The sequence below is a fragment of the Bemisia tabaci genome, chromosome 1 (assembly GCF_918797505.1).
Source record: "Bemisia tabaci chromosome 1, PGI_BMITA_v3".
In the NCBI taxonomy this organism is placed as follows: domain Eukaryota; kingdom Metazoa; phylum Arthropoda; class Insecta; order Hemiptera; family Aleyrodidae; genus Bemisia; species Bemisia tabaci.
In genome coordinates this window covers 43050832-43070823 of record NC_092793.1, presented here as the reverse complement: position 1 = coordinate 43070823, position 19992 = coordinate 43050832, and the positions used below count along the sequence as shown (strand labels likewise).

The 19992-nt window shown below is 38.0% G+C and overlaps 1 protein-coding gene across 1 annotated transcript in view; it reads left to right on the top strand.

The window, feature by feature from the left end:
• Positions 1–19992, top strand: part of LOC109039130 (protein glass) — a 152457-nt gene that overhangs the window by 42075 nt on the left and 90390 nt on the right. Inside the window, exon 3 of the mRNA XM_072301148.1 lies at positions 562–742. Within this exon, the coding sequence (XP_072157249.1) occupies positions 562–742 (181 nt within the window). The remainder of the gene's footprint in view (positions 1–561; positions 743–19992) is intronic.

The window sequence follows — 19992 nt, the reverse complement described above, 5'->3', positions numbered from 1 at the left end:
CATTGCCTCATTGGGGTCACGTGACCCCACGTGACTCCACTTTGAGAGCTCCACTTTGATCGTCTGATACCGGCTTAGCGCCTTGCGGAATTCCCCTAGGGATATATGGGATTTTTTTGGCAAAAAATACCTTTTCATGTGGAGAATTGATTCGGCCTGAACCCAGCCGTATGTTAATTTTTGGCCGGAAATCGGCCCTATACGTCTTTGTTTACTGGACTACCTAGAAAAAAGTCAAGTAGGTACGGTAAGTCTGGGCCAACTTGTATTGTGTATCAGTGCATGTTCTAAAGAATTTTAAAAAGGCAGTCTATTTCTCTTTTTATACCTCTACTTGAATTAAAAATTAATGACTTTCCATGCGTTGGTTTTCCAAAAAAAAAATTCTTGTCCGAGGTCCTATGGGACTCCTTTGGGGAGCACGGTTTTTTTGTGGGTCAATTAACCATGTAGCTTTATTTGACAATGTTCGTATGGGTTCTCATGAGTCATTTTTACTAGGATAACTATTTCCATTCATTTGCACCCATTTATACTTAAGTAATCTACTATATATTGCAGGAGTGAATTCAGCACATTGATCGGTAAAAACGGAGATGAAGTTGGAGTAAGGGAACCACATGATATGGCTGACGTTTTACTATCACTAAAACATGCTATCGTTCACCCTGGACACACATGCTCCTCTTCTCCTTTCACTCACTCATACAGCTCCTCGCCATACTCACTACATCCACAACAGGTATCTATAATTACAATCGTATGCGACCATAAAAATGATATTATGAAGGATGTTGCATGAGACCAGGGAAGTAAAAATATAAGTAAGTCAACCGTATCCTCCCTCTTCTCCCAATCTACTCTTTTATTATGAAATCATCTCTTATTTTTTCTAGTCGCCCATTTCTCCTTGTTTGGATACGTAGTTTAATTGTAGGAACATGCGACAAAGCTTCAATCCTTTTCCACCATTAAATTTCGCAATGCCGTGAAGTCGACGTGTTTAAAAGTTTGGCTTGGCCAAAACGCAAAAAAAATCGCTTTAAAACTTCTGTCTCTCATTTTTAATACAGAGATAGAAAGAAATATTTCACAACTCCAGGGGCATGCGATGGGTTTAGTGATAGGGCAAGGTGTAGCGTTCGCCATCGGCGGGGGGGGGGGGGGGGGGTGGTTTAGCGTAGCCCCCTTCCCCTCCTCAGGGAGCCTCCCTGAAAAATTGTTAAAATTTAGATTCTCGCGACCCTCTATTTACTCTGTCGTTCGGATGAAATCTGATGGAACGTTTTGGAAAACTGTAGTTTTATTTTTTAATCTCTCACTTATATTTCAGGTCGCTCAACTTTTTTCTAAATCTATGAGCAATAAAAGACGGCATCTTGCTCTAAACTCCCGATTTTGCCACTTAGGTATTCGAGGTACTTCTAGTCTCACTTCTACAGCTTATAGATTTTTTTTTAAATTATATTAGTTTCCAAAGAGAAAAAAAAGGAAAAAACACCTTTATGCATTTAAAACATAATTGAGAATTGTCTTATTCATCACCAAGGAGATCCAAGTGAGCGACATGGTATAAAATTAGAGAGCACCTGCTTTGGAGGGAGCAATCGCAACCGCGACGGAAAGAGGGGGGGAGATAGCGCACCGGAGCGGAGGTAAGAGTAGCGCTCTGCAGTAAAGGGCCCTGTGGAAGGGCCGGACTTAGATTCGAACGTGCTGCTCCCCCTGCCCGTCTTGATTCTCCCTCCAAGCAGTGGCTCACCGGTCGGCCCTTCCCAAGCGATTCTTTAGAGCGGGAGTTGGCCCGTTAGTCCGTTGCCTACACGAAAAAACCCTGCGCTTTTTGATTGGTATATTGCCGCTTTCAGGGCTTATTGGTGGTGTCCTCAGGAGTAATTCTGGAAGGGGCAACACTCAAAGACCCGCCACTGGAGCAAGATGGCGGCCGTTAAAGTCCGTCATTTTGGTTTTTTTCTAAGCGCTGTACCTCTGTTGCTATTGACCTAATTCGGATCAACTTCTTTTTTTTTTTGATGAAAGGTAATTTCTAGGAGAACGATTTTATTCCTTATCAATTTTTCCATTAGGCCTTGTCTCCACGGGACGTTTTCATGGGATTTGTCCCAAGTTTGAATCGCAGGAATGAAACTTCTGGGATTTTTTCCAGTTACCGTCTCCACGGGACGGGGCTCATACAGTCCTGCGACTAGTTTTCGCGGGAAGATAAATTGGTTAAAGTCGGGTGTTTAACCGGGATTAAAATAATGATTGCACTCAATTGACAATTAGACACATTATTTTAACTAAACAAACATTAACAATGTAGTAATGAATCGCACAATTCGTTTTCACTTCTTCTTCTTCTCTCAGTGGGTCCTAGGGGTACAAGTACCATACTTGGTACTGGGAAAAATATTGATTAACTCAATATTTTTCCCAACTTCGTAAGTGGGATTTTTCCCTGGGACAAATCTCGTGAAACGGCTCGTGGAGACAAGGCCTTAGACTTATATTTTCTTTATAAATGGGTGTAAACTGAAAATGTTCCCATTTTCGGAATTTTCGAGGTTAAATAACTTTTTGACAGGCGAGAAAATGAATATTTTGCTTCTTCATAATGAGACGTAGAATTGTCTGGCCTTTAATTTGATACCCATACAATTTTCGTGCGATGATAAAAATAAGTTCGTAAGAGCAATTTAAGTGTTGCGCGCCACGGGACCCATTCCGGCGCCCTAGACGGCCAACACGACCCTTCAATGCGCTGTATCGCTGTGCAATCGATTTCAATCAACTTTTTTTAAAAGCAGAAATGTTCATGGAGAATCAGCTCTCTAAAAATTTTTGGCGTCATCGTGATAATTTTTCAAAATTTTCAAGTGAAAAAAAAATAAATTTTCGAAAATTTTGCTGTTAGATAATGTCTAACGGGCGAATACATATGAGTGTTCAGTTATTATAATCAGACGTAAGCTTGACATGGGTTAATTAATTTTATCCCAAAACCAAATTTGTACGATGGAAAAACAAACCCATGCACGAGAGCAATTTACGTGAAACGCGACGGTGCGCGCGTCAACGGCGCGTGATCATAGAGGGGTCAATAAGGCCCTTAATTGCCGCGTAATTTTGCTGCTAATACGAAGGTCATCCTAAAAGTAAAATTACCCCTTTCAAATCTCGGGAACTAAAAAAGATAAATCAAATCGGTAAAAACAAGCTTCTTTCTTATATCCTTAGCTCTCTATCAACACCATGATTTTTAATTGCGAATCACTGGTTTCCGAGAAAGTCAATTTTTACGTGAACAACTCCCGGCGGGTTCCGTCCACCAAACGATGCGCCGCGCTACCCATTGTGCTCACATGTTCCGCAATCCGAGGTGATCCGTTAAAATTTGTGTGACACTGGAGCGTCCGATTTCAAAACTTGGAGGCATCACAAAATTTGTCGATTTTGTACCAGGGATCCTCTTCAACAATCTTTCCAATGGTATAGATCGCAGCATCGTCTCCTAAAGCATGACTGGGATGTCCGAATCGTTTTTTGTCGTGCACATTTTCGCGCTCATGCAGAAACTGAATCCGCCATTTACAGACCATTATAGAGGGTGTTTCAGACCACCCGTACCAGGCCTTTTTCTCGGTTGTTTTAGGTCGTACGAAGTCGGGGACCGCGGGGTTAAATAGGAAATTGACCCCAAGGAATCCGAATTTCGTGGTCCCGAAATCCCCTCACCTCCCCTCGGGGGGTAAAGGGGGGTCACGATGCTAAAAGTCACGGTTTCCGACCGAATTGCGGATGAATCGCATCAGAATATAAAAGCTCGGAAAATTTCAGGTGAAATTGACCCCTTAAAATCCAAAATCGGCCCATCCGAGGTCCGAAAATGACCTCCTAAAGAGGGGGACAGTACCCCCCGTCCATAATTTCTCTTTGGTCTCAAAATTGACGTAGATTCTCCAGAAAAAGACGGTTTCCCAGGTAATCGACCCCGAGAAGTCCAAATTTCATGGTCCCGAAGCTCCTCTTGCCCCCCTTCGGGAGTAAACGAGGGGCCCAATTTTAAAAATCGGGGCTCCTTTCCGAATCGCAAATTGATTGCATCCAAATTGAGGAGCAGAACACATTTACATCTTAAGTGACCCCCAAGAATTCTAATTGACCCCCCTGAACGGCAGAAAGTAACCCCCTGAGGAGGGGGGCTTCGCCCTCTCCAAAAGTTTCTCAAGATTCCTCTTTGGTCGCAAAATTGACGTCGATTCTCCAGAAAAAGACGGTTTCCCTGCAGGTAATCCCAAATGGGCGGATAGCGGAGCTCAAGGACCATGAAATTCAGAGTCCTTGGGGTCGATTACCTGGGAAACCGTCTTTTTCTGGAGAATCGACGTCAATTTTGCGACCAAAGAGGAATCTTGAGAAACTTTTGGAGAGGGCGAAACCTCCCTCCTCAGGGGTTACTTTTTGGCGTTCAAGGGGGTCAATTAAAACTCTTGGGGGTCACTAAAGATGTAAAAGTGTTCTGCTCCTCAATTTGGATGCAATCAATTTGCGATTCGGAAAGGAGCCCCGATTTTTAAAATTTGGCCCCCCGTTTACCTCCCAAGGGGAGCTAGAGGAGCTTCGGGACCATGAAATTTGGACTTCTCGGGGTCGATTACCTGGGAAACCGTCTTTTTCTGGAGAATCTACGTCAATTTTGAGACCAAAGAGAAATTATGGAGGGGGGTACTGTCCCCCTCTTTAGGAGGTCATTTTCGGACCTTGGATGGGCCGATTTTGGATTTTTAGGGGTCAATTTCACGTGAAATTTTCCGAGCTTTTATATTCTGATGCGATTCATCCGCAATTCGGTCGGGAATCGTGACTTTTAGCATCGTGACCCCCCCTTTACCCCCCAAGGGGAGGTGGGGGGATTTCGGGACCACGAAATTCGGATTCCTTGGGGTCAATTTCCTATTTAACCCCGCGGTCCCCGACTTCGTACGACCTAAAATAACCGAGAAAAAGGCCTGGTATGGGTGGTCTGAAACACCCTGTATAAATTATAGACGGACCACCGTACACGGCGACTAACTTCTTATGAATAGGCAGCCTCAGAAGTTTCATTACTCGCAACGAGAAAACTAGTAATAGCGCGGATTTCGTAAGTAATCGGCGACTTTTTCAATGGCAACTCCGTCATGAAACGCACAATACTGATTTCAGGATCCACTGATTACGAGCTGTTCACGAGTTCCCCTTCCCCGTGCATTTTCATCGATAAATACTTAGATAATATGTTGGAATAATGCACTTTTCTCCCTAGGATTCCTGGCAACAAAATGTTAAGAGACAACAGCGACACGCGACAGCCAGGGTTCGCGAGCGGAGGGGAGCAGAGCAGAGGAATCGGCCAAATACTGTCCACGGCTCGTCTAAACCAACTTTAAATGAAAAGTCGATGACACCAAAAAGTCTCTTCGGAAGGTTAAAGTAGGATACAAGTACTTACTATCATTTAAGCCGAAAACGAAACACTGTGCAACTTAAAAAAAATGACAAAAATGTCTCCCGTACGAGATAAAGTGATCCTTATGTATTTTGAGGCGCTGAATCCGAATATGACCTCCGTTTTTTCCCATCACCCTCCAGTTTTCCGGAAAAGTCGATTTTACCCGGAAAAATGGCCATTTTTGGGCATTTTTGGTGTTTTTGCGACTATTACCCCCTGCAGAATGTAGGTAAAATTTTTCTCCGATACGAGAAACGGCTAATCCGATGTATTTTAAGCCGCTGAGTCCGAAAATGACCTCCGTTTTTTCCCATCACCCTCCAGTTTTTCGGAAAAGCGACTTTTCCCCCGGAAAATGAGCAAATTTGAAGTATATTTGTCATGCATGCAATTTATTTGTATAAATTTTTCTGGACTCGTGGTACAGTCATTCTTATGTATTTTAAGCCGCCGAATCCGATTATGACCTCGGTTTTTTTCCATCACCCCCCAATTTTCCGGCAAAGTCGATTTTTCCGAGCCTAAATTTGTGAATAAGCTTTCCCGGACTCAAAGAGGATCAAAAATATATTTTAAACGTGTCCGCGACGTGCGATACATCGATTCTTATGTATTTTGACTCGCTGAACCCGAATATGATCTTGGGTTTTTCCGATCACCCACGAATTTCCCGGAAAATCGATTTTCTTTGGAAAACTACCTTTTTCGGTGTTTTTTGGACGATTTTCCTGTTGTGAGGAGTCTAAGAAATTTTCTGAGATCCTCTCTAGGTCTCTTCTGCTATATTAAGAGCAGCTGAATCCAAATTTGACCTCTATTCATCTCTGACAACCCCCCGTTTTCTAGAAAGTCCGATTTTTCAGGGGAAAAAGCTTTGCCGAATCGTCCCCACCTCCAGGGAAATTTGAAAATTTTTCCGCACGTGTGATACATCGATTCTTATGTAATTTGAGCTGGAAAACCCGAATATGACCTCAGAAATTCGTTATCACCCACCATTTTTACGAAAAACTCGATCTTTTGGGAAAAATGGGTATTTTTGACCATTTACGGTGTTTCTGCGACTGTTGCTCCTTGTGGAATGTGCGTAAGATTGTTCTTAGCTACAAATTAGATTGTACATCAGGTATTGTGAGTCCCTGAGTACGGAAATGACCTCTATTTTTTTCTATGAGCCCTCAGTTTTGTAAAAAAGACACTTTTTGCCGGGAGACTGAGTGAAATTGACTTATTTTAGTCTGGCATGCAATTCTTTATTTAAATAATTATCCTGGATCCGTGAAGGGGAGATTCCTATGTAGTTTCAGATGCTAAATCAGAATATGACCTCAAATTTTTCCCATCACCCTCCATTTTGTCGGAAAAGTAGATTTTTCTTGGAGAACGTGTTTTTTGGTATATTTCCGAAATTTTCCCAGAAAATCGAGTTTTACGTAAAAATGGTGGGTGATAACGAATTTCTGAGGTCATATTCGGGTTTTCCAGCTCAAATTACATAAGAATCGATGTATCACACGTGCGGAAAAATTTTCAAATTTCCCTGGAGGTGGGGACGGTTCGGAAAAGCTTTTTTCCCTGAAAAATCGGACTTTCTAGAAAACGGGGGGTTGTCAGAGATGAATAGAGGTCAAATTTGGATTCAGCTGCTCTTAATATAGCAGAAGAGACCTAGAGAGGATCTCAGAAAATTTCTTAGACTCCTCACAACAGGAAAATCGTCCAAAAAACACCGAAAAAGGTAGTTTTCCAAAGAAAATCGATTTTCCGGGAAAATTCGTGGGTGATCGGAAAAATCCAAGATCATATTCGGGTTCAGCGAGTCAAAATACATAAGAATCGATGTATCGCACGTCGCGGACACGTTTAAAATATATTTTTGATCCTCTTTGAGTCCGGGAAAGCTTATTCACAAATTTAGGCTCGGAAAAATCGACTTTGCCGGAAAATTGGGGGGTGATGGAAAAAAACCGAGGTCATAATCGGATTCGGCGGCTTAAAATACATAAGAATGACTGTACCACGAGTCCAGAAAAATTTATACAAATAAATTGCATGCATGACAAATATACTTCAAATTTGCTCATTTTCCGGGGGAAAAGTCGCTTTTCCGAAAAACTGGAGGGTGATGGGAAAAAACGGAGGTCATTTTCGGTCATTTTCTCGTATCGGAGAAAAATTTTACCTACATTCTGCAGGGGGTAATAGTCGCTAAAACACCAAAAATGGTCATTTTTCCGGGTAAAATCGACTTTTCCGGAAAACTGGAGGGTGATGGGGAAAAAACGGAGGTCATATTCGGATTGAGCGCCTCAAAATACATAAGGATCACTTTATCTCGTACGGGAGACATTTTTGTCATTTTTTTTTGTTGCACAGTGAATCCGTCGGGCTCTTCGAAAGTAAAAGTGAGTTTTATGTTGACATGCGTGGTTTTTTCACAAAATTAAGTTTCTCTAATTTTCGGGGAAGATAATAGCGACAAATAGTTAATATCACAACATCATATTGCTCTACAAGGTTTTAACCCTCTAACGAGCTATAAATTTTTATTTTTGGACCACTGGTTTGCGAGATAATCGATTTTTACCGAGACAGCTTCATTTCGCTGCGGGTCCTCCGACGTTGGTGCACCCTAGAGTGTCCCACTTTGAAGGTCACCTCCGAATTTTGATGACGGTACCCTCTAAATCGTTGACTTCGCTTATGAAAATGAAGATTTCACTAAAGAAAAAAATTCTATAAAGTTTTTTTAAGTGCTGCACAAGGCCAAAAACCACCCCCGGCCTTGGGCCAAATTCTGCATTTTGCCCATTTTGACGAATTTTCTTCACAACATTAGAATTGAGCTAGCGCCTCAAATATCTCACAGCGAGAGCATGTGTTAGTTTACTTTAAAGAAAAATTATTTTTGACGTCATCATGCGTTTCAGTTTTTTGCTATAAATCCTCAAAATTGTCTAAAAACGCAAGAATTTCAATATTTTGTATTTTTGTCGTATGACGATTTTTACAGCTGACAAAGTTAAATTTAACATGAAACGTAGGTACCATTAATTGCATCATGATACTCATTTTGTAGTGTTGTTAGTGTCGGAGGACCCGCAGCGAAATGAAGCTGTCTCGGTAAAAATCGATTATCTCGCAAACCAGTGGTCCAAAAATAAAAATTTATAGCTCGTTAGAAGGTTAAAATCTTGTAGAACAATATGATGTTGTGATATTAACTATTTGTCGCTATTATCTTCCCCGAAAATTAGAGAAACTTAATTTTGTGAAAAAACCACGCATGTCAACATAAAAATCACTTTTATTTTCGAAGAGCCCGACGAATTATTTTGTTTTTGGCTTAAATGATAGTAAGTACTTGTGGGTCAGTCCTGTCGTAGAGTTAGATTAATGCACAGCGGAAAAAGAAAAAGGAGAAAAGAGAAGAAGAGCTTTAGTAGGCGACATGGCTTAAGCCTCTTACTTTTATTATGTAATATAACCTCAAAAGACAAAAGGACAGCTGAGAGCAACAGATGCGCACGCATGCTAATATGAAATGCAAGGTTGACAAGTTTACAGCATTAACATTAGATTGAAAATATTATTAGGGGTGGAACACCAACACTTCCCCTCAATCTAATTGTTAAAAAAAATATTAACAATTCCATTGACGACTAAAGTGACAATTTCAACTTGAATGTTTCGACAAAACAATTGCATGTTATGCTTTAACAAGAAGGTTGAAAAAGATTTCCCCTTAATATGTAATTGTTCAAGTGAAACATAATGACCAGAAAAAATTTAAACAACAGAGATATTATAGCAAATAGCAAAAGAAATTAGCGGAGACCAATTTTTTGAGAACAGAATTTCTGTTTGGGGGCTGGAACAGGCTTAGTTAGAAAATCAGCAGGCATAACTGAAGTAGGGAGATATTCTACAGTGATATCATTATTTCTAACATCATTTCGCAAGAACCAGTAACGCACATCCAGAGACAAGAGACCCTCCACTAGTAACTTGGCCATGGTGGAAGCTTTTACTTTCGGGACTTCAGCATTCTACTGTTGACTTACCTACATGGTTGATGTTCAACAACGTGTTGGCAGTTTCGTTCCGCAAACAAGCCGAAAATGGCCGACGTTTGGGAAAGTTGTTTGGCTTATGACGTCATCCGAAGCTCATCATCGACCATGTAGGTAAGTCAACAGCCGAAAGTAGGGTGATGACTGTTGCTCGCTCATAATTGTCCATAAGGAATTGTTGAAACCCCGAAAGTAAAAGCTTCCACCTGTCGCTAGGAGGCCAGTGGAGGGTCTCTTGTCTCTGCGCACATCTATGTGTTTTGTTCTATTTTGTTGAACAGGGTTTTCTGCTATTCTTTTTGCATTTTGATTATCAGTAAAAATAAGTGCAGAATCTTTTCTGTTAATTAACTCATGAAGGAGAAATTTTAAATGAATTGCCTCTTTAGCAGCTAAAGTTAGTGCAATGTATTCAGCTTCTGTGCTTGAGAGTGATGTGGTTTTTTGTTTTTGAGATTCCCACGAAATTGCACAGTCGCTATAAGTGAAAACATTACCAGAGAAGGATTTCCTTTGAGGACAATTATTGGCCCAATCAGAGTCTGAGTAACCAATAAGATCATGATCTGACTTTTTATAAGTTAGAGACAGATTAGAAGTACCTTTTAAGTATCTTAAAATACGTTGAGCACAAGTCCAGTGTTGTTGCGTTGGTTTTCGGTTAAATTGGCTTAAGAACGTAACAGGATAAAGAATATCTGGACGTGAGGTAATAGCTAAGTAAAGTAAACTACCTATCAACTGTTGATATGGTTTCTCTAGATCTGGGCGTACAGGAATATCTTCGTCAAATTTTGTATCAATAAGAGGAGTTGAAACTGGCTTACAATTTAACATTTGAAATTTATTAAGAAGATTATTGATGTACTTTGTGTGATTAAGCTTGATTTCACCTCTCTTTCGATTCCTCTGAACCTCGAGACCTAAACAATTGGTAATCAAACCTAGATCTTTAATCTGGAATGAGTTTTTCAAAATTGTTTTAAGTTTGTTTACTTCATCTACATTATTGTGAAAGATATAGAAATCATCAACATATAATGCAATAATAATGATAGTATTGTTGATCTTTTTGCGATAAATGCAGGGTTCAAATTTGGATTGTTTAAAACCATTATGAATGAAGAATGAATGAGCTTTTTCATTAAATACTCTAGAACTTTGTTTTAGGCCATACATTGCTTTTTTCAATTGGAGAACTTTATTTTTGTCTTTTTTGTTCAGGTGAAAACATTCTGGAGGTTCTACAAAAATAGTCTCTTTTAAATCACCAGACAAAAAAGCAGTATCGACATCTAAGTGTTCTATATCTAAATCAAATTTAGCAGCTAATGCAAACAAAAGGCGCAAATTTGAGTATCTTATTACAGGTGAAAAAGTCTCTTGATAATCAATGTTGTATTGTTGAGTAAAACCTTTTGCGACAAGACGGGCTTTAAAGTATTTGTATTGTTTTTTGAATTTGTTTTAATTTTAAAAACCCATTTAGTATGAATTGGTTTGATATTAGGAGTTCTTTCAACTAGTTTCCAAACATTGTTATCTTCAAAGGATTTTAATTCTTTGTTTATTGCTGCTGTCCATAGTTTTTTATCAGGACTTTGCAAAGCTTCTGTTACAGTTTGTGGAGGAGGATTTTCACTTACAATAGGATTATCTATATTACTTACAGCTAATAACATATGGTAATCATGAGTCCACTTTGGAGATTGTGTAGGTCGGTTGCTTTTTCTTTCATCTTGTGTTGAATTTGACGGACGTTCAGGTGGAAGATTTTCTGTGTCACGATCATTTTCGAACGGTTCAGGAATCATTTGTTGCAGGATTGTTTAATCAATGTCAGGTGACGTCTGAGATGAGTCGGTACTTGAGGAAGAGTTTGCACTTTCGAACAAGGTGTCATCTTCATCGAAGTGGGGTTCATCATGGGTTGCTGAATCTTCTGACGTTTCATCTGGAAGTGAAGAATTCGACGGTGCTTTTAAAGCATCAGCTTCACAACTGGATGAAGGATGAGGTTGATGAATTTCTTGTACAGCAAGTGGTTGATTAGTGGTAGTGGAAGGTATTTGTGGAAATACCTGCACATTATCAGTTGCTGATTCTGCAGTAATTGGTTTTTTCTGTTTAAAGAAGAAGGAAGTTTCATCAAAGATGACATCTCTAGATTTGATGACGACTGTAGGTTTAGTTGGATCTATTAGTCGATAAGCTTTTGAGTTTTCGAAAATACCGACGAACAACATTCGTTTGCTTTTTGGTTCGAGCTTTTTGCGTTTTTCTTTCGGAATATGCATAAAAGCTACGCATCCAAAAATACGCAGATTGCTTAGATCTACCGGTTTGTTATTCCACATGGTTTCGGGAACAAAATTTTTGATTGCTCTAGAAGGAGACCTATTTTTCAAATAAACGGCATAATTAACTGCTTCTGCCCAGTAAGTAGACGGTAGTCTAGCATCCACTAGCATACACCGGACTTTGTCAAGGATAATTCCGTTGACACGTTCAGCTACACCATTCTGTTGAGGAGTATAGCTGGCAGATGTTTGATGTTTAATGCCATTTTCGTTGAAAAAATTTTGAAATTTTGAATTTTCATATTCATTCTTTCTATTCCGATAACGATCGGATCGAAGGCATTTGATTTTACAATCAGTTTCATTTTCTACAAGTGCTTTAAAGTGAAGGAATTTGGAGAAAGTATCACTTTTTGACTTTAAGAAATAGACGAACGTTTTACGGCTGAAGTCATCAATAAAGGTGAGTATATACCTGGCACCATTATGAGACGGCGTTGACTGCGGGCCACAAAGGTCACTATGAACAATTTCTAGTTTCGAAGTTGCACGTGAATTTGACTTTGGGAATGGTAAGCGCTTTTGCTTCCCTAAGATGCATTCTTCACAGGGTTGAAGAGGTGTTGAGGATTCTGCAAAAGTGACGCCTGAAACCAAACCATTTTTCAGCAAAGTCATAGACCTGAAATTGAGATGTCCAAGTCTTTTATGCCATAAAATTTGATTATTTAGTTTGACAGCCGTGTTGGCAATATTTGAAGGATCAACTGAATTTGAAGTGTTTAGTGAGAGAACTGAATTCAGTGACTGAGGATTTTGTATGTTCAAACGATAAATACCATTAAAAAGTGAAGCAGTAGCTACAACATCATTATCTTCATCTAGAATATCAGCAGAATTTTCATTAAAAACAATTTTGTAATTGCATGAAGTCAATTTGCTAACAGATAGAAGATTGACTGAAAGTTTTGGGACGTAGAGAACAACTTTAATAGAGGTTGGAGTTGTATCACCTTCAAGTAGGATTTGGCAATTACCTACTCCTTCAGAAGCAATAGTTTAGTTGTTGGCAACAGTGATATACTCCGGTGGCTGAGTTTTAAAGTCGGCAAGAATATCTCGGCGACAAGTCATGTGTTGCTTTCCAGCTCCCGAGTCTAAAAACCAATCTGACGAGTTGAGTTTTGTAGTTGCTAATGCTGAAAAAAATGACTTAAAACCTTTGCCACCTTTGCCTTTTTTAGACGAGGAAGCAGATATAGAATTGGAAGAATCTTCAGAAGTAGTAGTGTTCCTGTTTAGATACTTCTTCTTAAAACATCTAGCAGTTGAATGGTTTGTTTTGTTACAAAAATCACATTTAAAACGGTTCTTATTAGTGAAAAAAGCTTGTGAGGTTGCGTCTTCAGTTTGTTTACTGGCCTGGTCCAGAAGTTTGCCTTTGATTAAATCGCTGGAGATTTTAGTGTTGGAATTCTCCATAGCAAGGACCATGGGGTCAAAATCTGGCGTAAGGCCATTCAACATAAGAATTCCGATGAATTCATCATCCAAGGGATCGCTAATGTCGCTAATTTGTTGAGTTAATTCTAAAATTGCATCGACGTATGATTGAATGTTAGAGTAATTCTCAAGGCGAACGTTAAAAAGGTTTCTCATCAAGCGTAAACGTCTAGATAAACCAGTATGCTCAAAAGCCGTTTGAAGATTTCTCCACATTTCTGCGGGATAGTTGCACATTCGTATGTGCTTAATGCAGTTAGGCTCGACCATTAAGGAAATTTTAGTGATCGCTTTTCGACGCTTTAGTTTAAGATCATCGTCGGTAGCGGCCACTAGATTGCTAGGAATTTCAGGATTCGTGATGTCCCAAAGATCATCGTAGTCTAAAAATTTTGACATTTGAAACTTCCATAAGGAATAATTATCCTGACCTGAGAGTTTTGGGAAAGACGGAAGACCTATTGATCCTGCGGTTGAACTGGACTGCGGCATGATGGAAGTCGTAGTAGGCGATTCTTCCAAGTTGAGTTGAGCACCACGGTTATCTTCAAAGATGTCGTTCAGGTTTCAGGAATCGTTGTTTGTACTTGAATCCAAGAGAGAATTGTCCGTATCAAGATCTGAATCGAGTGTCATCTGTAGTTGAAAGACGCGCACGAGTCAGAGGACGATATCCACGAGATCACGCAGCGACGCGAGAAGCACGGGTCCATTTTGATTTCGGTGAGAAATTCGGACAAACTTACGAAAAACGGATGAGTACGGATAAAAACGGAAGGCCCATAACCTGTCGTAGAGTTAGATTAATGCACAGCCGAAAAAGAAAAAGGAGAAAAGAGAAGAAGAGCTTTAGTAGGCGACATGGCTTAAGCCTCTTACTTTTATTATGTAATATAACCTCAAAAGACAAAAGGACAGCTGAGAGCAATAGATGCGCACGCATGCTAATATGACATGCAAGGTTGACAAGTTTACAGCATTAACATTAGATTGAAAATATTATTAGGGGTGGAACACCAACAAGTCCATTTAAGATTTCATTTTCAGAATCAGACTTTCACAGCAGTTGGAAGTCAGTAAGTGACTTGTATATGATATTTTTTGGGACCTTTGAACCCCTCGGAATAATTATTGGACAGTGGCTCTTTTCGGCACCATTTTTTTTATTTCTTGTGATTTTTAAGAGTTTTTGAAAAAACTCATCATTACCGTAACCTACTTATTTTGTTAGTCCAGCACACGCAAAAGAAGTGGAAACTGATCTTTTTTATTTTTTTTGTTTAGTTTAAAGTCTGATAGTTCGAAATAAATACAAATATTTGGATAAGTTATGATTAAAACTTTTATTTAAACAAACTAGAGGGCTCCGCCCCCTGGCCGCTCCGCGGCCCAACCCCCTCGTATATTCTGTCAATTCGTTATGAAAATATCACTTAATTTTTTTTAATTTACATTATTCTCGTAAATTGTATTAATATTAATACTGCTGAAGTTCTGTTAAGTGCTTATTCATTCAAAAGATCATCTTCAATTTAGCTAAAAACTTACTTCAATTAAGGTTGGAGTTTTAAAAAAAGGTGAATAATCAGTTTGAAACGGTTTATATGGGATAAAATAAAATGGATGGAAAGCAAATAGGATAGAATATAATATAATATAAACGAAATATAATAGGTTTGTCATTAATAAAACGGGATGTATTTATATTAACCTTGATAAAAGGCCACAGGTCGGTTTGATATTTAAATTAAAGAGTGGCGGTGATGCGTAACAATTTTTGGATTTGCTGCTGCAATTCCCGAGTAGTAGTGATCGCCATAAATTGCGATTTAATCGGAGAATATATCGCGATTTTATCGACGTCGCGATTTATTGCAATATTATCGGATAAAAAAATCGCGATTTTATCGACGGCGAATCATCGCAATATTATCGGGAGAAAAATCGCGATAAATTGCAATAAAATCGCGATTTTATCGAACGCGATTTTATAGAGATAAAATTGCAATAAATTGCAATTTTTCATCAACGCCTACTAACGCATGAATGACGCTTATGAAACATGTTTCTATGCCGCCGCCGCTGCCGTTTTTACCAAGGTCCGTTGGTAACTTTACCATCTCTTTTTTTTATCAATCATTGGTAATGTTAGAAAGGCAGACCGGTATTTTTACTGATTTTTCCAGGTAAGAATACCACTTTTATTCGTAATCAATTCCCGGTAACTTAATTTACCATTTTATCTCTGTAATTCTACCACAGGCGATAAAAAATATCGGCGTTTTTACCAAGGTCCATCGATATCTTTGCCATCTCACTATTCTTGGTAATTTTACAAAGACAGAATGATGAGATTACCAGTAGAACCTCATTTTACCAACCGTATTTCATAAAGTACAGTACGTATTTCATAAAGTACAGAGGAGGGAAAATAAAAAAAAAAAAAAAAAATCCAATGAAAACTCGGTGTCAGTCAACGCAATGTAAAAAGTTGTAAGGTTGCGAAGCGCCGATCCATCTACATAGAGGCAATTCGCACTTGGGAATCATGTTGCGGCCATAGCCTAATGGAAAAGTGTTGGCCTACCACCGTGGCGACTGAGGCGATAATCGCTCATATGTTGATGATCCTAGCGATTTTATCACCGGTAAAATCGACCGGTAAACGTGATGGACGCACGGAGAACGCCCAGAGTTAACGCCAGGGGATGAAACCCCTTGGGGACGTGATGGTACAATTTTTTATCTACCAATATTATTTTTATTATTTTTATTTTATCGGCGATAAAATCGCAATTTTTCCGTTGAAAAATGCTACTTGGGTTGGGTGATTTAATTTTACCGTGAATAATATTGGTAGATAAAAAATTGTACCATCAAGTCTCCAAGGGGTTTCATCCCCTGGCGTTAACTCTGGGCGTTCTCCGTGCGTCCATCACGTTTAGTGAAATTATAATTTTAAGTTATATACATAATAAAAAAAGGTTTGTTCATAGGGACAAAATTAATTGTTTTTAAGATAATAAGTACATTTTGCATTCCTCAATTTAAACAGTAGAAAATATACAAAGTTAATGCAGAACTTCTTGATAAACAATGTTCCACTTTTTTCTGATCTCATATTCAAACTTACAATTCAAAATTTAAAATTATGTTTTTTTTGGAACAAAAAAGTTAACACTGAAAAAAATTTCAACAGAATCTTATCTTCGCATACCTATACTAAATAAAAAATTTATACATTTTTTCAGAATCAATTCCAAGAAAAATTAAAATAACTTTCCATAACATTTTTTAGTAAATAGTTCTTCAGCTAATTAAAATTGACATATAAAAATGGAATTAGAGAAAGAGAAAATAAAGTAAGAGGTTAATACATAAATAAGTACATACCTGAATAATTTGATGGAATCCCTTCTCAAACGAAATACAATTTATTGTGGCAGATTCATCTTGTAAATTGAAAAAGAAAAACTCGACCGAACCAGATTTTGAAACTTTCACTTGTGATTTTGAAATTACCTTACATTTAATTTGGATATTATAAGCATACTCATTTAAATCTTTAATTTTTTTGAAAGAAGACATTCCGAAATTTTTTTTAATTTTGTTTTTTGAAGGTTAAAACTGAAAAACCAAGTGGTGAAAAATACTCAGCTGTTTTTCATCACATGATAATGAAGTAATGCAACTGATAATGAAAAATAAGTCGCAAAGATAGGAGAAAAGAATTGTAATGAAATACATACAATTATTAATGATCAAAAATTAAATTCATATAATTTCGAACAGTAGAGAAATAGGAAGATTCGTAATTTTTTGTATAAATGGGGAAATTTGGGGGAATTTGGAATCGATAAATGCGGTTATCGAAACGTGCGATTATCGATACATGCGATTTGTTGTGTTTGATTGTGTTTCATGGTGTGTTTGATGTGTTTGATTGTGTTTCATGATGTGTTTGTTGTGTTTGATGTGTTTGATTGTGTTTCATGATGTGTTTGTTGTGTTTGATGTGTTTGATTGTGTTTCATGATGTATTTGTTGTGTTTAATGTGTTTGATTGTGTTTCATGATGTGTTTGTTGTGTTTGATGTGTTTTAGGTGTATCATGATGTGTATATTGCGTTTTACGTGTTTCATGATGTGTTTGATGTGTTTGCTATGTTTCATGATGCATTTGATGTGTTTTATCCCGGTTCCTTAACATAGTTACATCCACTATTATAAATGACTATACTGTATAGGTAAAATTACTGCATATTATCCCGGTCACTCTGAAGAAATCCGGTTTTATCCCAGTCATTACTGCTTTAGAAAAAAACGATGTATCGAAGATCGATACACAAAGATCGATATCCTTCCTGTTTTCCCGGTTTCTTAATATAGGTACATCCCGTTTTATCCATGACTATCCTGTATAGGTAAAATTCCTCCACTTTATCCCGGTCACTATGAAGAAATCCCGTTTATACCAGTCATTACTGCTTTAGAAAAAACGATGTATCGAAGATCGATACACAAAGATCGATATCCTTCCTGTTATACCGGTTTATTAATATAGGTACATCCCGTTTTATCGATGACTATCCTGTATAGGTAAAATTCCTCCCTTTTATCCCGGTTATTATGAAGGAATCCCGTTTTATCCCAGTCATTACTGCTTTAGAAAAAAACGATGTATCGAAGATCGATACACAAAGATCGATATCCTTCCTGTTATCCCGGTTTATTAATATAGGTACATCCCGTTCATCCATGACTATCCTGTATAGGTAAAATTCCTCCCTTTTATCCCGGTTATTATGAAGAAATCCCGTTTTATCCCAGTCAATACTGCTTTAGAACAAACGATGTATCGAAGATCGATACACAAAGATCGATATCCTTCCTGTTATCCCGGTTTATTAATATAGGTACATCCCGTTCATCCATGACTATCCTGTATAGGTAAAATTCCTCCCTTTTATCCCGGTTATTATGAAGAAATCCCGTTTTATCCCAGTCAATACTGCTTTAGAACAAACGATGTATCGAATATCGATACACAAAGATCGATATCCTTCCTGTTATCCCGGTTTATTAATATAGGTACATCCCGTTCATCCATGACTATCCTGTATAGGTAAAATTCCTCCCTTTTATCCCGGTTATTATGAAGAAATCCCGTTTTATCCCAGTCAATACTGCTTTAGAACAAACGATGTATCGAATATCGATACACAAAGATCGATATCCTTCCTGTTATCCCGGTTTATTAATATAGGTACATCCCGTTCATCCATGACTATCCTGTATAGGTAAAATTCCTCCCTTTTATCCCGGTTATTATGAAGAAATCCCGTTTTATCCCAGTCAATACTGCTTTAGAACAAACGATGTATCGAAGATCGATACACAAAGATCGATATCCTTCCTGTTATCCCGGTTTATTAATATAGGTACATCCCGTTCATCCATGACTCTCCTGTATAGGATGTAAAATTCCTCCCTTTTATCCCGGTTATTATGAAGAAATCCCGTTTTATCCCAGTCAATACTGCTTTAGAACAAACGATGTATCGAATATCGATACACAATGATCGATATCCTTCCTGTTATCCCGGTTTATTAATATAGGTATATCCCGTTTTTTCTAGGACTATCCTGTATAGGTAATAATCCTCCCTTTTATCCTGGTTATTAGAAGAAATACATCCCATTTTTATACCTGTCTACCTATCAATAATTCCTTTACGGAAGAATACATTTAAATTTCCCGGGGATTTTCAATGACGTTTTCTGATTGGTTAATGAAAGACCAATGAGAATGCGAAATGACACGGACGTACACACAAAAAAGGCCTTATTTTTTTTTACTATAGTAAGATTTCGATGTCAAATTCGGAATTTTTTGTTTTTTTGAGTTCTAAATTGCCCTACATTTGAGAGAAAAGGATGAGGTTGCATGTAAAGACTTTTCTATAAAGAGCTAAACTTATATTTCGTAATTTCCCCCTAAATTGTAAATTTACAGCTTTTTTCCAATTTTTTTTCAAGAAAAATAAGCCGGTTACGGTAATGATAAATAGTAGTGGTAATGACTATGTCAGTATACGGTAATGATTTATTGTTATGCATGACGGCCTTATGGGGTAGGATCTCAAGGCTGAAGGAAAAAAGCACTGATTTCTAAAGAAACATTGTATTAAAGCAGTACAAAAATTCGAAAAAATGACCAAACCAAATCATTTGAAAGAAATAAATAGTCAAAGAAATGGTAGACATCAACCAATTTCACATTAAATGAGTATTCTAATGAGATCACTAAACAAAATAATTATAATAGAGGGAAAATAGGACTTTATTTAACCACCTATATGCAAAAGAGAAAATTTCTTTGAGAAGAAATGTAGGTAACGTAAACAAAAATATCTCTAGTGAGATCTTCAAACAAAATAATCATAATAAATAGTCAAGAGAAAATAGAACTTTTAACTAGCAAAACTAGCAATAAATAGTATAAGACTATCTCGGATCGTATTGATGTACTTTCTGGGCAGGACGCGACGGTATTGCTGGTGGTATCTGATGGGCCATTTTCTTGTACTGATTTAAACTGACTGACTTTCAGTTTTTTTGT